General features: G+C 35.0%; 1 protein-coding gene across 5 annotated transcripts in view; it reads right to left on the bottom strand.

Moving 5' to 3' along the window:
* The window catches only part of CTTNBP2 (cortactin binding protein 2), a 78,636-nt gene that overhangs the window by 37,522 nt on the left and 17,134 nt on the right, over nucleotides 1–23,980 (bottom strand). For all 5 annotated transcript variants that reach the window (XM_085042597.1, XM_085042616.1, XM_085042608.1 and 2 more), the window contains exons 3-4: nucleotides 11,018–11,242; nucleotides 4,527–6,177 (exon numbers count right to left, since the gene is read on the bottom strand). In XM_085042597.1, coding sequence (XP_084898723.1) covers nucleotides 4,527–6,177; nucleotides 11,018–11,242 — 1,876 coding nt within the window. The remainder of the gene's footprint in view (nucleotides 1–4,526; nucleotides 6,178–11,017; nucleotides 11,243–23,980) is intronic.

Raw genomic sequence — 23,980 nt, 5'->3', positions numbered from 1 at the left:
TGTTAATACAAATGAACAGGACTTCAATACAAAAGGTCAATGCGAAACTTGTTATGTAGTAGCATCTGTATGTCTCAAAAATAATATTATCAAAATTACAAATGTAACAGAAGTTTTAGACAAATTTTAATTTATTTGCAATATGCTGGGAAGACTTTTTAAAAGTATCTATAGAACGGTTTTCAAAGCAAAGTACTTACTTTCATATGTAATTTTATCCTCCTTAGAGTCTTAGTGCAAATTTTAGTATTTATATATTTAGTATTTCTATAACTCACTTGCAGTTATAAAAATAAATCACACAGAGAGCCCTTAAGGACTTCAGGTGCCTTTCAGTAAGTTTGAAAAAAAAGTAGAAATTACTTACACAAATAATACAGAAATAAATATGTTTACTATTGAACTCTCCATTAAAGTAACATTCCTTTTAGTTGGTGATACTTAAACAATGTATTTTAAAATGCTCCAGTGTGAATGAATAACAGGCCATGTAAAATTCATTTGTGAAAGCTTTCAAGTCACTCCATTAACAAAGAATATTCAACACAAAACTCTGAAAGCTTACAAGCTGTGGTTAAATGTTCTGTTGACTACTTATCAGCTTTAGTAGGGCCTTTGTTAAGAATATGAAGTTTACCGCATAAAGCATGGAATATTTTGTGCAATCTTCCTTGATCAAAGACTGCAAGAAAAAATAGGAAAAAGGTTGGGAATTTTTTTTCATATTTTCACTATTACCTTTAAAAAATCCACATTATATTTATCTCTTGAATAAATAACTTTGTATTTTGTAGCCACAAATAGGCTACTGTATGAGGCTGAAATCTGACAATGCAAAGCAAGTTTATGCAGCTTTTAATGCAGTTTTGCAATGCCTGAGACTGAAGAAGAGCTGCAGGGCATTAGCTTCAGTTCCATTCAAGCTGAAAAGTGCTATCCAACCTCCAACATCTTGAACTAGACAAAGTATGTGGTAGTAGCTCGACCATGCTGGGATGATCTGTTGCACATTTTAGAAAACAAAATGAAATATGGAAATTCCCAACAGCATTCTATATAAACAACAGATTGGATAACTTGCAAGATCTCTATACATTTTAATTAACATCAAGACTTACATAAGAATTAATCACCTGAGCCATACCAGTGAAGAATACATAGCTTGATTCCAGCTCAAAAAACAGAAAAAAAAAGAAAAAAAAAAAAAAAAAGCTTGGAGTATTTTATATTTGTTTCTAAAGTAAGCTAAATCTGCCAATTTAAATTAGGTTAACTAGTTTAGTATCTAAAGGAAACGTATTTGCAGTATTTTCACAATATTATTAGTTTATTGTTAAACTTTTTTTATATTCACTGTAAGAAGTCACCACTACAGCTATGAAGTTACCTTAGAAATCCAAATTTAAACCAATGAGAAATTGTAAAATAAGCTCCATAAATCTTCTTATAACTACAAAGCTACCTGCTGACTATTACTACTCTTAGTAATATTTATTCCTCAAATATTTTTAATCAGAGGATTTTGAGGGTTTTCTGAAGTTTATAAAATAACCCAATAAGCAATATACAAAGTACACTGTATCCTTTAAGTGGCGGAAAAAAATAATATTATCTTCAACTTCCAACATTTGAGAACAGTTAACTCACAAAATTCCCTAAGGTCCAAAGCACAATTTTTGGTGCTCCTTTCCATTATGAAAGTGATTTTATTTTTTCCATTATTTTGTTATTTTTTGAAACTAACTGTGCTGCAGCGGTGGCTATACATACATTAATGTTTTAAAAATAGTACTTGTGTATTTTTTATTGTCTTCTTGTGGTAGTTAACGGATAGTGGATATTGCCAAAGTGGCACTACAGTTACTAAAATTCTTTGTCCAAGTTATACTGGAATTTCAGTAATATGAATAGTATTTCAGGGCTTCCTTTCCTTTTGAGAAAAAATGCAGTTTTTTGATATAGTTTGTTTGCTTGTTCTTAAAGCATCCTTAACAGAAATGTCAAAATGAAAGGAATTTTTTAATGCCACATCCTAATTTTTATTTCAGCTTCTTGGAAAGAAAAATATGTTGTTGCAATTCAGTGATGAAATTCATTATCCTAAGTTACCATTAAATGAAAACCTTCTACTGAAAAAGATATAAAAATAAGTAATAACATAAATATAACTTTAGATTCCATTATCAATGTGAAGCAGAATAATAAAGTTCAATTAATCCAACATAATGCATCAACATTAGAAGATTCCAATAAATAAGGGACACCATTACAGATGCAAAAAGTTAGGAAATGTGAAGCATCTGTGAAAGCTTGTAGGGCATGCAGTGATGAAGGGCAGAGGGACAGACAAAAACAGCTTCTGGCATCAGCTTCAGAATGTGAGATGGTTAATTTCAGAGCCTAGATCAGTCCTTTGTGCCCCCCCTCCCCCCTTTTATCTTTGAAGCCAATTGAAAAGAGAGAATAAATCAATCATTATAGAAATGAGCAAAATAAAAAAAATATATTGTATTAAAGAGTGACATGGAAAGCACAAAACTAAGAAGAAAGTGAAAGCAGAAATCCCAGGGGTATGATAATCCAAACGCCTACATTTGTTTCCATTTTAAAGTCTTACAGCCATTGAACTGTAGAAATCCAAACAGAGCAGAAGCATTTTGGCACTGATTCAAAGGCTGCTGAAGTTAATGAAAACACTGTCACAGATTTTGAATCAGGCCATAAATGTTCATTGTAACGTCTCTGTGTGCAGTCTGCTTAACATTAATGACGAAGGCCCATGTCTTTTCCTACCAGGGATGAAAAGAGCAACATGTGGCACAATAGCCCTTCTAAAAGAAGATACTATCACATTCCTTTAGCAGAATGCATTAATGACAGGATCAGAGCTCCCAATTTAAGTTTGCTACTAATAGTTCCTCTTCCTAGAATCAAGACACTTTTTTACTGAAAACCAGGCTATTGATATGTTCCCAAAGCAATCTGAGCTAACTAGGAAACTCTTTTAAAATTAATAAATACTTTAGTGATTAGGCTATTATCAGCTCTTTTGACTCCACAGTAAGAAGAAACAAGCATGCATTTATTGGCAAAAAAATATAAAAATGAAGGATTCCGTCAGTGTCTTTTACTATGTTAAAATTGTTTGGCACTGTTGTTAAAAATATTAAAAAATTCTGATTGAAGCTCACTACAATAAAAAAATGAATAAGATTTAACCATGCTCTGGTTTAACTGAATGTAAAGTTGAAATTCTAAATATTTTCAAAAAAAATTAACATATTAAAATCAACCAGATCATTAATAAAACTAACTGATTCTGTGCCTAGAGGACATGAAAATGCAGATGTGGGAAGGAGGTTTCAGCAGTATTTGTAGTTTGTTAGATGTTTTTCACCTCAAAAAAAGTTATACTTAAAAAAGAACCTGAAAAAAGTGAGTAAGTGGCCCAAATTCAGGCATTACTGTCCACATTATCTTAACAAAACCAGTGTTATTAAAGTTGGTTCATATTTTCTATGAAGACAAAATCTATTTCCATATATATTTATAAAATATATTTTTTCTTAGCATAAAATTCTAAAGGAAATGTTTTTCCATACTTGCATAACATCCGTTGCTCTAAGCTTATTTAGTTCTCCAGTTGGCCAGAACACTTGGCCAAAATAGATTAAATTCCCTTAAAAACATAAACAAAATGAGATTGAAGAGTAAGTGCAATAAAATATGAGCTTTACTTTGGGTAAAACACAAAGAAGCTCCTGAATATTTATGTGAATACTACAGATAAAGCTATTAAGGTTCTTTGGGTCTGTATGTAGTCAGTAAAGGAGATACTAAAATAACATCTCTATATTAATAAAATAGCATACCACTAAGCAGAGTTTAAGCTAGCTTTCTTTGTGAACTTTAGATCATGGGATATGTTTCTCATCTGCAATTGCAAATAACCACAAAAAACAGTGAAACACATTCTATAGGCATGTAGTGATATATAGGAAACTGCACTGTTATATAGGCAATTACATGTCTTAATGTGCAACCATCTCTTGCCATAGCAGAACACCATAGCCCCAGCTATACCCTATTTTTCAAAAGATTCACACAGCATCAAAATACGTATTCCATGGAAGATCACCTGCAGAGGTAATACTCAAAACATAATTTCAGACTGAGAAAGCATTTAGAAGTCCAAAATACTATCATTAACAAAAAATAAAGAAAAAAATTAAAAGGAATTTATTTAATATATTATTATCTGCAGCTCACTTAAACATTAGTCCTCTTTATCTTTAAAAAAAGCCTTCAATATGGAGACTTTCTTGAGGAAACAAACTAATTTATAACATTACTAAATCAGCAAAAGAATTCCCATACCCCTGGAATGTGAAAAAAAATATAAACAAAAATTTTAGCTTTTAGAAAGTAAGAAAGTTATGGCAAGATAAATAAAGCAAACAAGACATATAAGAAAACCCAAACATTATTTTTGAGGGAGACAGTTTGTAGCATATCAATCCCTTTACCTGATGCTGTTACCAGGAGGCTGTCTGAATCACATGGTCTACAGGATGAGGCACTAACAGGGTTTATGGAGGAGCTACAGGCAATGGTGGTGGGAATGACAAAGGAATTTTCTGAACATGCAGGTTGGTTCAGTCCAGGAAAGTGGGAAGGCCAGGCACCCACCTGAGATGAGGCTATGGCTGGTATGGCACAGCCTGCAGGTGCCACAGATAAATCTATAGCAGGTTTTGGTGGCAGCTGAGGTGAGGACTTAGAAATAATTTCCTCATTTATTACCCTGATTCCTTGTGGTGAACTCGAAAGAGGCGAGGTCATGGTTTTGTTGTCAGTTTTTGCATTTGTATTTGGGGATCGATTACTATCCATTAAAACTTTAAGCTGCGGGTGTGGTGGAGAAGGAGCCTGTGAAAGCCCTGGCTTTTTAGGAGGAATAGGTGGAGGGTTTCCTCTGTCAATTCTTGATACACTTGGAGTCTTTAAAGTCATTCTACCGACTGGGGGACAAGTGCCAGTTTCCGCTGAATGTGAGGACCCTGGCCGCGACGGAGCGCTACTCTGAGGGCTTGTAAATCTTGACAGAGCTTGGGTAACAGTATTGCGAGCCGCCTGCTTGGCGGCTAGGTTGTCACGACTAGTGGGGGATACATCCCTTGAGGGAGGGCTTTGGGTTGTGTTTCCATTTTGGTCTTGATCATTTGTATTCGCCTGAAATCTAAATCTAGCTGCTTGGACTCGTGGATTTAGGCCTGGGTGGCCAGTAGCATTGGCTGATGGTGAATGCAGACTGTGTATAGAAGAAGTGAGCGAGGAATTCTGAGCTGTGGCACTTGGCGTGGTAGCGGTGCCAATGGAATTACTATTTGAAAAAGGGGAAGTGCTACTTGATAAATCAGGGGATAAGGCTGTACTTGGTCCATTTTCTTCAGTTCTGTTTTGATTTTGTGCAGGAACAGCAGTTGTGGGAGGGACAAGTTCACTAGATGAAGATTGCCTATCTATGACAGGCTTCATTAACGCTGCATTGGCACACACATTCATTTTTGAATTGCCAGACACTAGTGGGCTCGCTGTAGAAGGCTTTATAGAGACAGTCAAAGGCAACTTCTTCGCATTTTCTATACTACTGTCCATCATTACAGTATCTGTTTGGCAGGCAACAGTTCTTGAACTTGGCTCTTCTGTTTCAACTGAAACAGAAACAAGACTCCTATCATTATTTTTCTGAGAAAGATTAGCTTTACTTTCATTTTCCTTTTTTAATTGCTCAATCATTTTGACCATTTTATCTCTTTCATCTCTGAGGTCACTGGTGTGTGTTTCCTCTTTATGAAGTTTGGCACGCAACTGCTCCCTCTCTGTGTCAAACTCAGACAGCTGCTTTTCCATTTGAGCTTCCATTTGTGTACTCCTTTGTTTCTCAGCTGCAAGAGACTCCTCCAATTCAGTAGCCTTTTTCTTTTCCTCTTCCAATTTTGACATCACTTCTTCCAGTTTCTGGGTTTCTTCTACAATTCTGCCAGACAACTGCTTACACTCTTTCACTAGCATCAATACTACATGCTTATTCTTTCCACGTTCCTCTTCAAGACGAGCAGATAGCTTTTTGTGCTCCAGCTCAAGAGTCTGTAACTGAGATTTTTCCATTTCCAACTGTAAGAAAACATAGAAAATAACTCTCATTTCATAATAAACTAGTATTAACCTGACACTGATATTTGCACCTTGGAGAGTATGACTAAAAAGAACCCAGAAAGGTGATCTGTGATATCTAACACAAGTGTGTATAATCTTATACAAGCAAAAGAAAGAGAGAGGCATCTCTGAAGAGCAATTTAGAAGCTAAGTAAACTCTGTTACTCTCCTCTGTTGACAACAGAGAGACTCCCCAAAGAGGTTAAATGCTTGTTGTTCCTGATTGATGGAGCTACCTGTTCTCCAGAAATTTGACATATGACGTAACATAAAGTTATCAGTAAAGAAACCAGATGCAAGTGATGAGCTCTGCAAAAAGTCTGAGGCCAGAAATGAAAGGGTTAGGTTTTATCTCTTCCTCCAACTGCAGGAGATTAAGTCCACCATGAACTTAATTGGAATCCTGTATCTTGTTTTAACATTTATAAATAAGACACTCGTTTTTGAGACCAACTTTTTGGCACAGGCACAAATGTTTTCCTGTACTTACTAACAGTGGGAAGTCTCGTGGACATCAGTGATGTATAAACTATGTTATAACCCAGAACTAAAGAACTACCTACTAAAATGCAGATAATGGATAAGAATAATTTTCCCCTTATTTATATAGTGATTGCCACTAATTCATTTTGCCTACCGTTTATGTTTTTATTCACAGACCCTCTTCTAGAAAAGCAATGGAAAAATACATTAATACACCATTTTATTAAACACCTATAAGGAAGAAATCATTGCAGGAAATGACACCTACATTTTAATCATCTTGATTTCAAATACTTCAAAACCTGTTTAGCAGCAGAGGGGCTGCACAGGGGTTTTACAGCTTTATCCTGGGTTGATTCTCTGCACAATGCCTTTCACAAAACCACACCCACTCTTTCTTAGAAACAGATTCACAGAATCATAGAATGTTTTGGGTTGGAAGGGGACCTTGAAGTTCCAACCCCTCTGCCATGGGCAGGGACAGCTTCCACTAAAGCAGGCTGCTCAGAGCCCCAAAAACCAGTGCTAAACATATGAAAAATAGGTATGGCATTATCAGTCATTGTTAAGCAAACTGTATCAGCAGCAATATCTCTTCAGTTATGTTAATGAAAGTACAGCTGCAAATTAAATTAACAAGCTATTATAATGACACTGTATTTAGGAATGGTCCCAATCATAGCTTACAAGTGAAAAAAATGTTATTTTTTTTCCCAGTGATTTCATTCCTTTTTCAAAGGATACAAAAGCATTTTCATGGCTCACTAGCATTTCAAAACAAGTGGAGCATCCAACCGTTCCTTTTCTTTGTTAAAACAGGTAGAAAAATCATGAGAAATGTATACAATTTCTCAAGCTTGGAGATGTAAAAAGATTATAGTGAAAATATTTTTGTCAAGACTTTCTACACATTATTATTCTGCTATTTTGTTTTCGGATGAGGTTCAGATTCTATAAATTTAGCGTTGTGAAATTATATTACTTCCAAATAATTACAAACAGATTTTAATATATAACTGGCATGAAATCAGCTTACCATATTACTATAATGCCTTATTTGTAAGCACTGCATCTAAATGAAGGATCCCTAATATAAATGTAAATCCTCTACTTGAGTTCAAAATACAAAAGGAGCATTATTTTCTCATTTTACATTGTCTCCTATGTCTCTCTCTCTCTCTCTTTCTCTCCCTCTTGTTCTTCTTTTGGCTGCATCATCTTGAATAGGAAAAAACCTCTGAAAATTTACATGGTATTTTTCCCTCTAGATGACAGATTTGGAACTAGCTGCAATTATTTATGTGTTTATAAACAAACTAGAACCTGATTTTTGCAAAATGTACTATATGCTTACACTGTATCATATCAGTAATATAAACATCTAGAAATGTGTCCAAGGAGGATATGAAAAGGGATAAAAAAGGATACTGAGAAAAAATATAGTGTCCCACAAAGAAGTAACCAGCAAAGGCTCTTCAAAGGTGAGAGATAGCATGCCTTGTAAGAAAATGTTGAGTAAGCTTGGCTCGCATAGTTTAATGAAAAATAGACACAGGATATTCTAACAGCAACATCCTTTTGAAGGGCCCTTACCATGATGACAAGAGTCAAATTCATCTTGGTAATGGCAGGTGGGGCTCCATAATAAGAGGTTACAGAAAAGAAAACTTGTCCTTTGAGAGGCTCAGTGCTGGAAAAAAGTTTTTCACAAGGACACCAGTGCAGAAAAGCTGCAGTATTGCCATTCCTGGGGGTTTTCATGACTAAGCAAGACAAATTCACAGATGACCATATGTACTGCTGATGATAATCTGCTTGAAGCACAAGGTTAGACTAAATCACACCAAAAGGCCCTTTCCAACCTACGCTTGCCTTTCTTTGAGCATGCATCCCAATACTAACTCCTCTGCAAACTCTCAACAAATCAAGAACTGTCATTTTGATGATCTGTTTTGTGTTCCCAGGAAAACTCAAAATTAATTTTCACAGCAGCTCCAAGAAAAGCATTCAAGGAGATGGAAGAGGATGGAGACAAAACAGAAAGCAGATGACATCTGGGAATTAGATGTTTGTGTACGTTAAGCCTATGACTTACAGTTCTTTGTGCACCTCCTGGATTTTTCTGCATTTTGGTATATTGTTATGCCTTGTTTTTGCGATCAAATAAAAATTTTATTCATAGAATACTTTCGAGGTGACTATATTCACAGATATTAAGTCCCCCTAGGAATAAGAGTTCAGTCTGAGCCTGTTTAAAGTTCAGCAATATCCAGAGAAAATAAACACAGCTGTACAAAGACTTCATTATTTGGAGTGGAACAGTGAAGCAATACCAAACACAAAGACAGAGGTATCCCACATTTAGAGGAGGCACCACTCTTGGAGAGAGGCGTGCAGCTGGCTTGTATTTAGGTCACATTTGTCTAGGCCCATTTTTTTTCTTACACTCTGTCTCCTGACCTTGTTGAACATTTTTGGAAGTCCCTCAAAACACCTTCATCACCTTCTTCCAGAGAAGTATTTGAGGGATGAAGAACACATCAAAAATGTGAAGAATGTGAAGAACAGAAAAATGTGGAGTTAAGGGAAGGTAAAACACTGAGTGAATGGTTTGTGAATGAATGGACATAGTTGAGACATACATCATCTGTTGCCACAAACCCAAAGAGTGGGTCCTGTACAAACAGAATTTCTAATGGAGTTTAAAAGAGGAAGGTGTAAGTTCTGTAGAGTCATGCACACAGCTGCTCAACAACATGCAGTTTGTTGATAAATTCTTAAAATTAAGATTTAAAGAAAAAAGAGGCTCATTTATTCTTCCAGGAAACAAAAGACAAAAAAATCATCCTTTCCTGTACAAACAGACATACAGATATAGACTTTGGTGAAGAAAAGACAAAAAAAAGGACAAAATTTGAATATACATATTAATATGCTGACATATTCTCAATATGTGAGCCCATCTTATGTGTATGTATCTGTCCATATAATAAAAGCCAGGGATAGATGAAGAATTTAGGCACAAGAAGTGACTTGTGGCCATGCACTGAAACAAGAAATGAATCCAACTCTCCTGGCAGATGTGTCAGGGTTTCTCCTAATATCCTTTTTCAGTCAGAACAAGTAAGCTTGGTTGCTCTTTTGTATTTTTCTGTTTACTGAAAAAGCATATGACAAAGAAAATTCATATTTAAAAATTCTCAGAAAGAAGTGTGAGCTATGTACCAGTAACAGTTAGTCCACATGAAACTGTTTGAAGACTTACACATCATACATAAGGTCTAGCAATATTATTTTTTTTCTGTTTTTCTGAAGTCTTAACAAAGCAATGATGCTTAAACTAAACTAAACAACAGAGTTAAAGTAACAACAAAATGTTTGCTGGTTTAATTTAAGCATGTATTTCCAGCAAATTCCAGTACCTTTGCATGCATGTTTTTTCCCAAAGAGCAATCGCCATCAAAATCAATTTTATGACAATCGTCTTAGCATGCTTGTTGTTTGGGGATTAAGTCAATGTAAAACTTCCACCAAATATTATACCACAGCAGTAGAAGCCATTCTATCCATCTTATACCCAGTGAAGATGATTAAACATATAGAAAACATTTTTTTCTATTTATTCAAAAATACTTTGTCTAGATTAGTCTGTTATATTAGTGTTTCCCCTTTTCCCTCTCAGAACCCCCTCCCCAACATATTAATATTTAGCTATGTTTTAGGACCATATGGCTTACATATTGGTGAAACACATGCCACCAACCAACCATTCACTTTCAAAATGACATTGTTTTAACTTCAGTATGACACTTTTTTTCTGCAACATACGTGTTCTAAAATAATTTTCTTTTTACAGCAAATGTTCTAAATACGCAAAAAAGTAATTTTAAAGTTATAAGTAATTTTTACTGATTTATGAAATAGAGCCACCTAATATAAAATGCAAATAAATTATTTATTTTACGCTATTCAGGTTAGAACAAAAATAACAATAGGTCCTCAAGGCTCCAATGGCATTGGTTTAAAAACATGTGATGATGCTATCTCAGCTCACACTGAGCTGTCTACTTATATTTTCACTCTATCAACTTGTACCAGTTATATTTAATTTTTTCCATAAATAGAAATAAATTCACAGAACAAATGAGGTGTGCATACAAAATATCACCAGAAAACCAGCACCTTACTCTGTGTGACAATTAAGTGGTAACAGTTTAACACTTGTAATGATAATCAAGACTAAGATGGAAATTTAAAAAGTGGCATGAAATAATAAATCAGGAGAGGGAAAAGGAAAAAGTCAATAGCAGGATACCTTCTTTTGTCTGTTTTCAGCAGCAGCCAACTGAGCTGACATTCTTTCTTGCATTTTCCTGCAGTGAGCCATAACAGCTTCTAAAATGGACAGAGGGTTCATGCACATTGTCTTCTTTTCTTTATCACTAGCACCTGCCTCAAAGTCTCTCTGAAGAGCCAGAAATGGGTCGCTCAGATTAAATCTTCCATATCGCTCCTGGATAAAAACCTCTTTGCGCCGGGCCTAACAGATAAAAAAAAAAAGAAAAGCAACCTAAAACCAGAGAAATAAAATGAAATGCATTCTTTGAAGTACATCCACACACTGAATAAACTTAGACTACAGGGAAAGTAATATATTGCATTTGAGGTTTTAAAATATTTTCTTTATGTATTCATTTACAATCTCTAAAAGAAAAATATGCCTCAAAAAATCAGAAAAAACCCCACAGTGCAGAGAAACACCAACTGAAAGAGAAATCCTCAAAAAATAGAGAAAAACATATTGACTTGGTTTTGTGACTGTGTGACTTAGTCCAAATTCACTTTTAAAGAATAAGCAGATAAAAAGGAATAAGACAATTCTGAGATACAAATGAGGAGGAAGAGGCCAAACGCTTATCCAGTGGGTGAGCAGATTGTTTGGAAAGCTTGGCGTTAAAATTTTAACATATGAAAAGTTCATGAATGATAACACACATTTCAGGGCATGAGAAAACAAAGAAGAACATAAGAAAAACTCCCCAAAGACTAACTACAAGTAACATACCTTAGCGAATGCCCACCTTTTTCCTATATATCATCTACAAGATTGAAGTGTTTTTGCAAATGAGAAATTGTCTGGAAAAGAAACAATTGTGCCTACATATTCTGATGCTTGAAGTACTTCTAATTTGGTTTTCAATGTGCTAGTACAAATAGAAATTGAAAATATTTATTAAAAGCACCGGGTCTTTGGAGCATAACTTCAGAAAAAGCTGATAGTTCATTCAGACCCAAAGTCTAGTTTGGCTTACAAAGTCAGGTAGCAACTGGTTGATGAGACAAAAATGAACTGATAGAACCTAGTTATTTTTTATAAAGTGCCTAGCAAGTAACTCCTAATTAGTCTAACTAGTCTAACATTTTAATATTTAGGTCCAAAGGCACTATTACAAAACCAGAGGGAGGGGCTGTATTTGTAACTTGTGGCTCTATAGGATGAAGTTACAGGACGGTATGTAGCTTAGTAATTTCACCTTCATGGAAAGGAAACCATCAAAAACCTTACCATAAATGGATTAAATTGATAATCAGCCAAGCAAGATGATAAATCCAAGCAGGTTAAGGATTTAAATGGAGAGCGGCGCACAGTCCATATATAAATTATCAACAATTTAAAAGCCACTTAGTTTATATAAAGTGAGACATCAATGGAAAAAAAAGATATAGCAGAGTTGCTGTAAATTTAAAAAGACCACCAGGGTCTTAAATCCAAAGAAAAAGCCAAGAAGATTAACTGACCTCAGAGGCAAAGGCAATCACTTGTGCCTTTATGGCAACAGATTGCCAACCAGTGAATTGATGGGTATTTTCCATTTTTTTCTATGACCCATGACCAGCTGTCCTCTTGGCACATACTACATGCATACAGTATTAATATATTCTTTGGAATGTTCTCTAACATACACAGCAATTAAGAGAGCAAAGCAAATAGACTCAGTGTGCACCTTCCAAAATAGCAAGAGGACCAGGGGTTTGGATTCATTAATCAGGGATGAAACTATATAGTAGGGATGAGCTCCCTCTTAATGAAAATCAAAACCAGAAGTAAAGCAGCTATAGGAAAACGTGGAAGCTAAATACTGTGGAAAAACGAACAGGTCTCAAACAGCACATGGTTTGGGATGACAGACTGGCTGAAGTCGTAACTGCATAACCTCAAGCACAGGTAAAACAGACTGGCAACTCTCAGACCATAGACAGCAAAGACATCTAAAGATGCTTCCAACTCAAAGGGAAGCTAAATGTAAAATATTAAAACAAATGCTTCCATGTCTTCATACAAGGACTAAAAATATAAAATACAATCATTGAATAAAAACACATGATGTAAAAAGAAGGCACCAGAATAAAAGACAAAGCAGAACCTTGGTAGAAGGGAGATGATGAGTATTTTCCCAAAACATAGGCACAAAGTGACAGAAACGAAAACTAGGCTTGAGGTTTCTTACAGGATTCCTCCAGCCTCTAATAATACTTCTGTCCCTTTGCAATTCAATAAAGTACATCAGATGGGAGCAACAGAATGGCTAGAATCAGATTTTTTTTCTCTCTCATATTGTCTTTCTTTCTGAATTTGAAGTCCTAAGAGTTAGTAGCAATATCAAGGTACCTGTTTTTTTATGGCAGTCATTATCTGAGGAATATACAATCTGAAATCATACAGGCAATTACTTCTTTGAAAGATTCTCTGCACAATTTGGTGGCTGTGTTAAAGCAGCGTTAGCAGTGTCTCATATTAACTTCAATTGTACAGCGATATATAGAGAAAATAACATCTAAACTGTTTCTTAACAAATAATTTCATTAATTCATTTTTAAATAGAACATTCTCAAAAACAGACAGAATATGCACCTGCTATAGGAGGTCATCAGCACTACTTCACTGTGAAAGGTGCTATATGAATTTGTAAACCATCAGCCTTAGTTTTCTGTACATACCCATTTGCACAGCAATGAACTTTTTAAGGAAGGACTAAGATTGGAATTATTTAGAAGTATGAAAATATGTCCATGGGAAATGACACTTTTTTCAGCCTATGTCAGTGGTACACAAAATCATGACTTAAGACTTGAGCTAAGTCCTCCAACAGGAAACTGCTAATGAAAACTGAGAGTAGGCACACAAATCAAGACAAAATACATAAAACCAAAGATAGAATCCCTTTAAAAAGTTAATTCATGAAATTCACTACTGCAATAGAGCACAAGACTAAACTTATCTACAACAGCTTTTTAATTCAGTCAGTAAGAACATCAAATGTATTTAGAACTTTTAAATCCTTACACAAGACCTGAAACATTAAACAAGGAGACTAAAATAAAGTTACTACTTAAAAAAACAACTAACCTTCAAAGTTTCTTTATGGCTGATCTGTAACATTATGTTAGATCAAGGATGGACTACCAAAAAAAAATACAGTAGATCTAAAAACATCTTCAGAGAGGAGCGAAAAATGATCAAAAGGTACAACACAGCTTCTCTTCAAGGAGGAGTGAAGTAGAAATAGGACTTTTCAGTGTGCAACAGAGACAATCAGGGAGACAGGTGCTTGAGGTCTGCAGGCTGACGGGACAAGTAGCAATCATACCACGATCTAATGTGGGAAATTTGAGTTGGACACAAATTCTTCTCACTGAGAGCAGATAAGCATTGTAACATGTTGCCTGGGGAAAACACAAAACTTCTATCATTGGAAGATTTCCCAAGATAGATTACATAAAGCCACCTGCTTTAAGAAGAAGATTGGACAGAATGATCTCTCAAGGTGCCTTCCAACCTAAATTACTTCATGATTAGTGATTTCTTCTAGGACTGTTATATTTTTTTAGTTTTTAAATGCTGTTAATGTTGTCAAGTAACAAATGACAAAAATGAGCTCTCAGAGGAAGGAAAAAAATTCAAATATTTCTTTGTAGAACAAGTCTTATGTCTTACTTTGGATAATGAAAATACTTTTTATGACTTGGGAAACCGAACTTTTAGTCTGGGATATTTTCAAAAATAAAAAAATCAGTACTAAACAATCCCTAGGGATTATGCAGCTGTACAACACAAGGGGAAGGCTTATTCTCAAGTCTTCTCTCCTAAGTCTGCAGCCAACAAGAATCTGAAGGATAAGGCTTTAAGATAAACTGCTTCTTTTATGACCCTCTCAGGAAGCCTGTCTCCTACCACACACAGCAAGACACCTCATTCACCCTACACCAAACTTTTTCAAGTTACCTCAAGTTACCTGCAAGCTCCCTCATGGAAACTTCCACTTCTTAACCTGACCTTTTGTAGTCACTGACACCATTTATCTACTAGCAGCTGAAGATGGGCAGTGGGGTGTGCAGGGAGAGAACAAAAGGACTGAAGATATCTGGATACTGGCCTGTGGGAAAAGCTGCAAATCCAGTATAAGAACTGGTCTGCAATTATTTGTTTCTTCCATTCCACTTCAGAAGAAAACAAAAATCTATTTTCAGTGACCAAACTGAAAATTATTAAGTCTAATTAGACTTTTCCCGCTGTTACTGAAACAAGAATGTAAGGGGGCAGGGAGGTCTTCAAATAGTATCCGTCTTACTGTGGACTTATAGCTAAAAAGCATAAGGCTAGGAAAAAGAAATTCAATCATTTAATGTATATAAGAAATAAGCCAAATAATGAAAACCAAAAACCTAATCACATAAGTCATTTAATTAGTTTTATTTGCTTAATAATTTATGTCCTATTATTTGCCCACATTTTTTGAAATGAGTTTTCATAATCAGCAACAGAATATACATAACCAACAGTGCTTTTAAGGTTTTTCCCCCCCAATGCATCTCAGTTTCCTCTTCATTTATCTGCCAAGTTAAGAGAGTTCAGCAGGTCCAAGTCTTCGATGCAGCAACCAATGATAAACATCAAAAATAGGACTGCATGTCCTACACTGCTGGGGAACAACGGAACTGAATTAAAGCTGCCCCAGAACCCTTAAACAAAATTTCCTTCCTTTCAAGAGCGTTTGTTGCTCTGATTAATTTCCTTTTCCACATATACGAAAATTGTTTCAACAGATGTTGACAGGTTCATATTAATATTTTCTCTTGACATATGAATTAGGGAGTGGTAAAAAGTTTTCTAAAACTAACCAGCACAGAAGAGCAGGCAGTAAAAGCTTATTTTACGTGTTATGTTAAAGATGAGGGCGAGCCCTTCATTCTCAATAAAACTGAAAGGATAATAGATTTTTTTAGAAGAGGAAGATGGCTGAAAGGGAACATGTTTATAAATCTACTTCAGAGAAATTATAGGAGATTGAGGAGATTTGTTGAAGCTATTCAATTAAGCAAATGAGTATATACTCACAATAAAAGCAGTACTTTCAGATACACCTGCAAAATACCAGACTGGAGGATAACATGCCTCACAATGATTAATTATGAATGATTCTTTAAAGAATGCTAGCAATTTTCTTATACAATCGGGTTTGGTGGTTTTGTTGGCTTTTTTTAATTGCCTTTTTTTTTTGAATGCAGAGGTAAATTAATGTCTTCAAAGTATCATGAGATGCTACTTCCATATAAAGTTGTATAGGAAAAACTAAAAACGAAAATGCAAACATCTATGACTGCTGAGGAAATGGTATCTTGCAGCATGATTTCTGTCCATGAACATGTGGTGCTCAATTTCTCCTTACAACCTTAACTGCAACCTAAATTCCTTTCTTCCGCACAGTGACAGTGCAACCTATGCAAATCTACAAGGGAGTGTAATTTTAATGAACTCTGTATTATATGAAAAGTATTTTATCAATACATTCAAAGTGTCTGTTTCCATGTTAAATGTCAAATAGAAAAAAAAAACTTGTGCATCCATGTTAAGGATGGAAAAAATGGAAATTGTCTAGAGAACATTGACGATCATAACAGGCCACTAGCTCAAAAAGAGTGAAAACAGTAGAATTGAGGAACTAGAGGATAAAGTCAGCAAGGTAAACAAAACCAGCATACAGGTTGATTACGCTCTGACAGACCTACATAATTGTTTTGTATGATACAGATAACTGAGCAGGATCATGAAAGAAGTCAAGTCATTTGGTAGAGGTACTAATAAGAAAAGAATGATTTGTAATGTGAGACACACATAGTCATAAAAAGCATTCAAAACGATCTTGGAGAAGCGTCTCATAGCAGTCATAAGCCATGCAAATAAATCAATGAGATTTGTTACAGTACAGTAGACAGTATGAGATAGAAACAGTTTTCCTAGAAAAGTTATTCCAAGTATGAAACTAATATCCAAAAGTTGCATTATTCTCTCATTCACAACAACCCAACCCATTTTAAAAAAAAAATTGTAATTTGCAAAGTATTCCTTTCTCTCAGAATCGCATAGCTTCAAATCCAAGCTTTTAAAGAGCATTTTTCAATGTTAAAAGACAACTCTAAATAAAAGACTGTGTGTTGTTTTATAAGGCTATCCACAGTATCCTCAGCAGAACTGACGTTGTTTCATGCAAGTATCCAAATATTATACTGCTTTTCTTTTCTCTGCACTAAAAAGCATACTTGATAGAAGTACAAAATGCCACACAATTAATTCAAATCTCTGTGTATAGAAGGTCAAATATTTAAGTAACATTTAAACAATCCTGACAAGTACTGAAGCAGAATTATACAACCAAGGTAATGATCAAGCCTGAATTTTCTTAAGAGTCTGACTCCATAAAAGGAGAGTATCATTCACTAGCACCAGATTATTATTAACATGACACTGATAAGTAGCACAAACTCCTTCCTTTTCTCCCTGTTACTTGACAAAAACCTCCTTGCAATGAAGAGGTACAGACAGACAGGACACACAGACATATCCTTCCAATTCTTCATTATTAATTTTCTTTCTTGGAGTAATGAAAACTCAACTATTTTGAGGTTGCAGATTTTAAAAGGAAAATGCCATATTAAAAAGCTAAGATCAGTAACTAACAGATCAGTCCCAGCAGAAAAAAACCAGTACAGTGAGTATAAAATACTCTTCACTTCGCACAATACAAAAGGTGAAATTCAGGCCTGCACTAAGTTTCTAAATGAAGAAGAAGAAAAATTTAAAGTCATGAAACAACATATGTTTTTGATTGAGAAGAGCCATCTAGAAGTTCCATATAAAGATTAAATTAGACCTATTTTATGACAGCTTTGTTGTCTGATGCTTAAACATTTGAAAATTACAAGCCAATATTTTGTCAGGAAATATCACTCTTTGATGCTCTGATTATCTAACCACCCAGACATTTATTTCTGAAAATAATACAGATTTTCATACTGACAATGAGTCTCAGCTGATAGAAGTGACTTGAGCTCCCTGGTTACTTTAAATAACCATTTGTCATCTAGACTTTTTTGCATGTTCAAATTTATAGTTGAAATTCATGCAAATCAATTCATAATTCTTTGCATGGAAATCTGTCAGCCATTCTTCTGAAGTGCTGAAGGAAATCTGACTTCATCTCTAACCAAAATAGAGCATTTAACCTTCATGCTTAGCAGTTAAAAAAAAAACTTCAGCTCAAGTCTTCTTCTTCAGCTCAAGAACAAAACATACCAAAGATATAACAGTAAAACTTTCACTAAATCAATCTGGGTCTCTGTTTAATTTTTAGTATTTAGGTTTTCATATTTTCAAGCTATCAAAATCTCAGTTAAGATACCATCCCACATTACTGCATGGCAATTAAATTATTACCAAGCTTTAAGTATTTTAATGAAAAAGAATGTGAATTATGTATTTACAATGCCATCATCAGGCAGAGTCCACATAGACTGTTTAGCTAGTTCCATATCCTTCTATGTGAAGTCAACCACCTCGTGGATAAAGGGAAGGTGGTAGATGTAGCTCTCCTGGATTTGAGTGAGGCTTTTGATACTGTCCCTCACAGCATCCTTCTGGACAAGTTCTCCAGCTGTGGGATGAGCAGGTTCAGAGTGCACTGGGTGAAGAGCTGGCTGAAGGCTCGTAATGAATGGGATTATATCAGGCTGGTGTCAGTCATCACTGCTATTCTTCAGGGCTCAATCCTAGGGACAGTTCTCTTCCACATATTCATCAATGATCTGGATGCAGGAGCCAAATGCACCATTAGCAAGGTTGCTGGTGATACCAAACTGGGAAATGCTCTTGACTCTCTTGAGGACACAAGGCTTTACTTTGCTATTTCAGAGAGAATTCACTATAATCGCTGTTGCTCTCAGTTTTTCCATTTAATAATAAAAATGGAAGTCTGGCTTTAGTAAGAGACCTAGTCCTAAGTATTTTTACTACACTGCCAGAGCTTCTAAAACAGATGCCTCTGTCTGTGAGAGAAGCAGGTGGAAGGATCTGTCCATGAGTCAGATGAGCATTAAAATGGAGCAGGAGGGAGAAAAACATAGGAACATATACACCCAAGCACAACAAAAGTGATCGAGGCTGCGTATTTTCAAAGGAGTTGAAAAGGACCTCAATCATATTTCTTGTCTTAGTCACAACTATTTTTTATAAATTATTACCATTTTTTTTGAAAGGACAAACCTTATCCATTTTTTCTTCAGCAACAGTAACATGAAGAGACACACAAATCAAGGAAAGAAGTGTTATGTATTCAGTTGCACTTTAGTGTTGCTATCAGCAAAACTACCTGTACCATTTATTGGCATAGAGGAAAACAACATGGCAAACATGGCATTATTTGACTTCTACTTAATGGTTCACTTCTGCCATCAGGACCAACAACTGCCATCATACTGTCTACAACAATAACCTTCTGTTACACTCAGTTTAACATCTTCTGCTCCTCCTTCTACATAGTTACCATTTTTCCAAGACACCTGCTACAAAATAGGCTGCCTTACTGGCTGCCAGAAACCTCCAAAGCCACCTTCTGTGTGCTCTTAGCTCCACTCTGGATTCACGCGATTCAAACACATAGGAAAATTTGAATTTGCATTTTAAATTCCCAACTTAGAACAATTACTGCAGGTAAGGATCTTCATAATTTATAGGTTGTGTAAATCCCTTTGACAGATTACACTTAATATACATGTAATTTTTCTCCCTGTCAGTCAATTTGAGAACTAAAGTATAAGGATTCATTCCCTTTTTCCTGATAGCCCCCAGATTTCTTCCTTTCTAACCCCAAAATTCACTCTAGAAATCCTAAGTCTTACAGTACAATTCTTGCTGACTTTGTGCAGTAGTTCAGAATAAACAACTTTATTAATACACAACTGAGAGTTATTGTGTTGGTGATAATTGTACTTTAACGTGTAACTGTCAGAGTACAGGCAAAACCAAGTACCACCCCCTGAAAAGATGCAAAAGACAACAAATAACATTAAAAGGATATGGAAACTCTAACTGACAAATTCAAACTAAAATCCCAGCCTACAGTAGGCAAAAGTCTGTCTTGGCCAACTGAAAGAAGCCCTTTAGCTAGACAGAACTTACTGGTAAGCAGACAGGTCAGAGTAGACTATAGCTTGCAAGTATCAACAGCTCTCCTTCCAATTATTTTTTCCCAAGGAACAGCAAATTCATCACTGAAAATGCAGAGCTGAGCTGCACATATTTTGCAAAGAAATTCCAATATCATTCTCAAGTACCCACCAAAAATCTAACATAATCATACAGCTTAATGTTGTGTTTAACTATGATAGATTCATGGTGTCTTAGATATTATTTGATCCATACATATGCTTACAGAATTGCAAAAGTGGTATAAAAATATGCATACTTGACAGTTATCACCAAAACACTTCATGTTTTCAATGAGATTAAAATAAAACTATACTGTTCAGTGTTTAATCATTATGGGTCAAAATTGAAAGACAAGTTTACTAATAAAAGCCTTCCACAATGCATAGCTCAGGACTTGAAAGCAAACCAGCTTAAGAAAAAAAAATTCATTATTTGGGAAGAAAAAGACTCCATGTACCTATGGTCCTGCCTTTTGGAAGAAGGTCTTTCTTAGGACTAACTAGTGTCAGTTCAGCTGACACAGTCTGAGAGTAGTTTGTGAGGCAAATCAAAGTTAGGTGGGGATAACGGGGACAGTTTCTTCAAAAGCATGCTCTTAATCAGAATGCTAAGGCAAGTTCACTCAAGCAGCTCCTTCACACACACTTATTATACAGATATCTAAAAAATGGCCTTTATCATAATGAACTCCAACATCTTATAAGCTACCCATAATTTCCAAAACAATCGCATCATTTCAAAACAAATGATCCTCCTGTGATCCTTCCTTTTGGAAGACTTGTGATAAAATATTGAATTTCTCATGCAATTGAATACTGATGTCCCAGTAATTCTGAAATTATTAACAGGAGAGCTGGAACCTGAAGACTGGCATTTAACATATTATGCATTAGCTATGTCAAAGAAACATTGTGCAAATCTACACAGTAATCACTACAGTCTCTTAAAAGCTGCTCATCCTTAAGTCTTGCATTTTCAGACTGCAAGATTTTTAAGTAAAGCTAATAGAATGGGTTATTAAACTTGAATGTGAATACAAGGTACTGTTACAGGATGCATTAATTTCTGTCTTTTAACCTACCTATTTCATTACATTAATATTTGTACCTTCATTACAAAATTCAACCACTGCTCTTCGAGAACTCATATGGATTTTCTAGTTGGACATAATACAGAAACTAGGATTTATTTGTAGCTCTATTGATCAACCTGCAAGCCTGTCAAAATGCTTAGATTCAGGGAGATAAAATTCAGGCAGAACTAACTTCTACAGCTGAGGTTTTTTCTTCTTTTCTTTTTATAAATTTAGATAGTCTAACTCAATTAAATTAACATAGTCTGATTTTCCCTAACTCTGTACTCTACAGTTCCTATGCAGTGCTCAATAAGACATCACAAATGTCTGCCTTCCCTTCAAATAAGGCCCTAACAACAGTATGATGTCTTACAACATTTTCTTACCCAGCTGCCTGGTTTCATGGCACTACCTATTTTTGAAATGCCTAACATTCTGTCAGATTTTGCAGAAACTGGTTAAAAGATTAAACAGATGTTGGCACAAACACATACATAGAGGATAAGCTTTCATGTCTTCGGAAGTTACAGTAAAAATTAAATACAGAAGGGCTTTGCAACACTGAAGAAAGACCTACAACCAAGTTCATCTTGCCATTCACATATTGTCCTCCTGCCTTAGCCAGGACATACACAGAATCTGTTGATTTGGAGCTCACTTAAGCACAGAGAAAGCTCGTTGACATTGTAGTTAATTTTAATTAAAGAAAAATATAGCCACTGTTGGTATTGGAAGTTCTTTTGGACAATTTTTAAAAATTTCATTAGTGATTTTCCTAGACAATCAAATGAAATTGTTCTAAATCCATACAATGTGGTACATGAAAACATCTAGTATCATAAGAATTTGCATTTTTTTGGTCACATTAAATAATGTGTTCACATATGCATATCATAGAAGCAAGCATACATTTTCAATTTCCCATTTATCACCTAATGAAATCTACATAAGCAAATAAACATATTTTTACAATGAATAGAAGCCCCAGATGAATGGGACTTAAAAATTTTAGATGAAAAATAACCTACTAATGATTTAACTTTATGGGAGAATTACCACAGAAAGCAGTATTCAGTATTTACGATTCTATTCTTGACAGCTAACACTAATATATCAATTTATCATATGAGGGTCAACGCACTTTTAAAAAATCCTCTAGAAAGTAAAAAGCCACAGCAACCACTTTTTGTCTGGAGAAAAAATAACAACAAATGAATGCTATATTTGAGATCACAGCTGTGGGAGGCCAGACCTGTGCTTTGATTATGTGGTCACATTACCTCCACATTAGGAATAAATTATCCCCTTATTACAGGCAGACAGTTTATTTGGATAATTGAGACAGATGGAGGCAACAGCTACAGTTAAGTCTCTCTGCTTTTTTAACTATATGGACTCTCAATAGCGAATAATCAGCAGGTTATTTCTCATTAATGAAATAAATGTAATTATTTAAATGTTAATCTAAATCTAATTTTAATTGCAGCACAACCATGATCATGAAGCTACTAAAATACAGAAATTGCAGATTCAAAAAAAGAGAAATCACGTTAGTCACTTGGTGTAGTAGTTATACAAAATCAGAACACTAATGATAAAGATTTACATCAAGATCCTTGGAGGTGAATCCTGATGCTGTTCTCCACAGTAAGTTAACTTTTGACTTGGAGAATAGACCTGGAAATTTGACTCTAAGCATGAGGAAGGTCTACTTTTCCAAGTCTGTTGGTTCTCACAGGACTGAACTTGTCCAGCAACTTAAATTGCTCTGACTGACAATTACTGCAACTGTTTCAAGCAGGCATCAGTTGTGCATACTATAAAGGAACAATGTATTGTGGAAACGTGGTAGTAAACAGATATCCTCTGCATATTTCTTACAAATGCAGTTTGAATTTGAAGTTTTGATTTTGCTTCAAAATTGGTCTTCAAAGTATCTAAAATTTATATAAAATCCAATGAAACTCTACAGCACATTATGAAAAAAACCACAATAAAACGTGTTAATTGTTATACACGAAACTGGGTTTGATTCTTTCTAATTTATCACGTGGCATAAATTCCAGTGCCTAAATGAAAACCAACACTTTGCTAACTAAACTTATCTTCCCTACCCATCCCTGTCCCCAGGATGACCATTTAATTTAACAAGATTTCTTCACATAATCTCAAACTCCTGGCCTTTTTCACTTCCAATTTTTTTTTGTTTGTTTGTTTACACAGAATAGACAGAATGAACATTCTGCACTCTGAACAATACCCATAGGACAGATTTAATTCCCTAATTTAATCTTTTCACAGCAGAGTAACAAACTCTGAAGCTTTCTTCTTTACTCTCACTACTGCAACATTTTGAAATCAAGCTTTAAATAAACAGAAAAAGTTATGCAACATCTTAAAAGAGCTAAATGAGGAGTTTATAGGCATCTTCTCTGATGGCAAGTAGCATCAAGAGAAATTAAATTTGAAGTCATAGGATAATAATTTATTTTATGAAACAATGAATATGTAAATGAAGAGCCAGAAGACATATATCTGAGGCAAATACAATTTGGAAATCCAGGGGCATGGTCAAAAAAGCAATATTATTACTTTAGATTTCTATGACTTATTGAGTAGTATGGTTTGCCACATATATATATGACTGAGGCTCAATTCAG

Source organism: Lichenostomus cassidix, chromosome 1Aa (assembly GCF_008360975.1).
Source record: "Lichenostomus cassidix isolate B80296 chromosome 1Aa, HeHo_3.0, whole genome shotgun sequence".
NCBI lineage: Eukaryota > Metazoa > Chordata > Aves > Passeriformes > Meliphagidae > Lichenostomus > Lichenostomus cassidix.
This window is presented reverse-complemented; position numbering and strand designations above follow the sequence as displayed.